The sequence below is a fragment of the Corvus brachyrhynchos genome, unplaced genomic scaffold (assembly GCF_000691975.1).
Source record: "Corvus brachyrhynchos isolate BGI_N302 unplaced genomic scaffold, ASM69197v1 scaffold47, whole genome shotgun sequence".
NCBI lineage: Eukaryota > Metazoa > Chordata > Aves > Passeriformes > Corvidae > Corvus > Corvus brachyrhynchos.
The window spans coordinates 675,876-676,724 of record NW_008239292.1 but is presented as its reverse complement, the minus strand read 5'-3'; the positions used below and the strand labels follow the sequence as shown (position 1 = coordinate 676,724).

Sequence of the window (849 nt, the reverse complement as noted above, 5' to 3'; positions counted from 1 at the left end):
TGGGAGGGGGCAGAGGCGGGGTCCCCTCGGCGAGGTGCGGGATCCTCCCGGGGGCCCCTCACCGAGGGTCCCGCCAGCTTGTTGTGTCCTTCCCAGTCCCATTCTTCCCCCTTTTCCCACAGTCCTGCCACTTCCAGAAGCTTTTTGGGACCGACGGGGAGCTGGAGGACGAGGTGAGGGACCCCCCAAGGGCCTGGGGCCCCCCCGGAGCTGCGGTCCGCCCGGACCGACCGAGCTGGGTGAGCTCTGGGGAACACACGGAGCTGTTTGGATTGCCGGAGTTTGTTTTCCCGCAGGATTTCCTCTCCGCTGTGGAAGATGCAGAGAACCAGTTTGTGATCCCCGGGCATTCCTCACCCAGCGTCGTCCCAGTTCATCCCAGTAAAGCCCCCACCCTGCGGCCCCTCGCCGGGCAGGGCGGGTTCCAGGGACCCCCATCCCGGGGAGCAGCGCCCCAGGATGAGCTGGACAATGACCTTTTCCTGGCCGCCTGCAGGGAGCTGGAGGGTCCCGAGGCGCCGGTGGGGGCCGGCGCTGCCCCGCTGCCCCCCAGGCACCGCGAGAAGCCCCCATGGAAATGCCCAGGGAAGGAGAACACTCAGGAATGTGGGATCCCCAAAAAGCTCAGGGTGGGAGAGGAGCTGGTCCCTGGCTCCGGGGGGGTGCAGGACAGGCAGGTCCCCCTCCCCAGTCCCAAACTGGTGCTGCGGCCCAGCGCGGCCGGTGCCTGCACCCCCAGACCCCCCCCTTCCGTGGGAAAGCCGGGCGGCTCCGGAGGGTGCATCCCTGCTCCGGGGGCTCCATCCTTGAGGCCTGTCCGAGCATCCCTAGGAGGGAGCAGCTCCTCGG

At 68.7% G+C, this 849-nt stretch overlaps 1 protein-coding gene across 1 annotated transcript in view; it reads left to right on the top strand.

The window, feature by feature from the left end:
- The window catches only part of CUNH17orf53 (chromosome unknown C17orf53 homolog), a 12,716-nt gene that overhangs the window by 9,316 nt on the left and 2,551 nt on the right, over positions 1-849 (top strand). The window contains exons 2-3 of the mRNA XM_017740488.1: positions 123-239; positions 297-673. Coding sequence (XP_017595977.1) covers positions 123-239; positions 297-673 — 494 coding nt within the window. The remainder of the gene's footprint in view (positions 1-122; positions 240-296; positions 674-849) is intronic.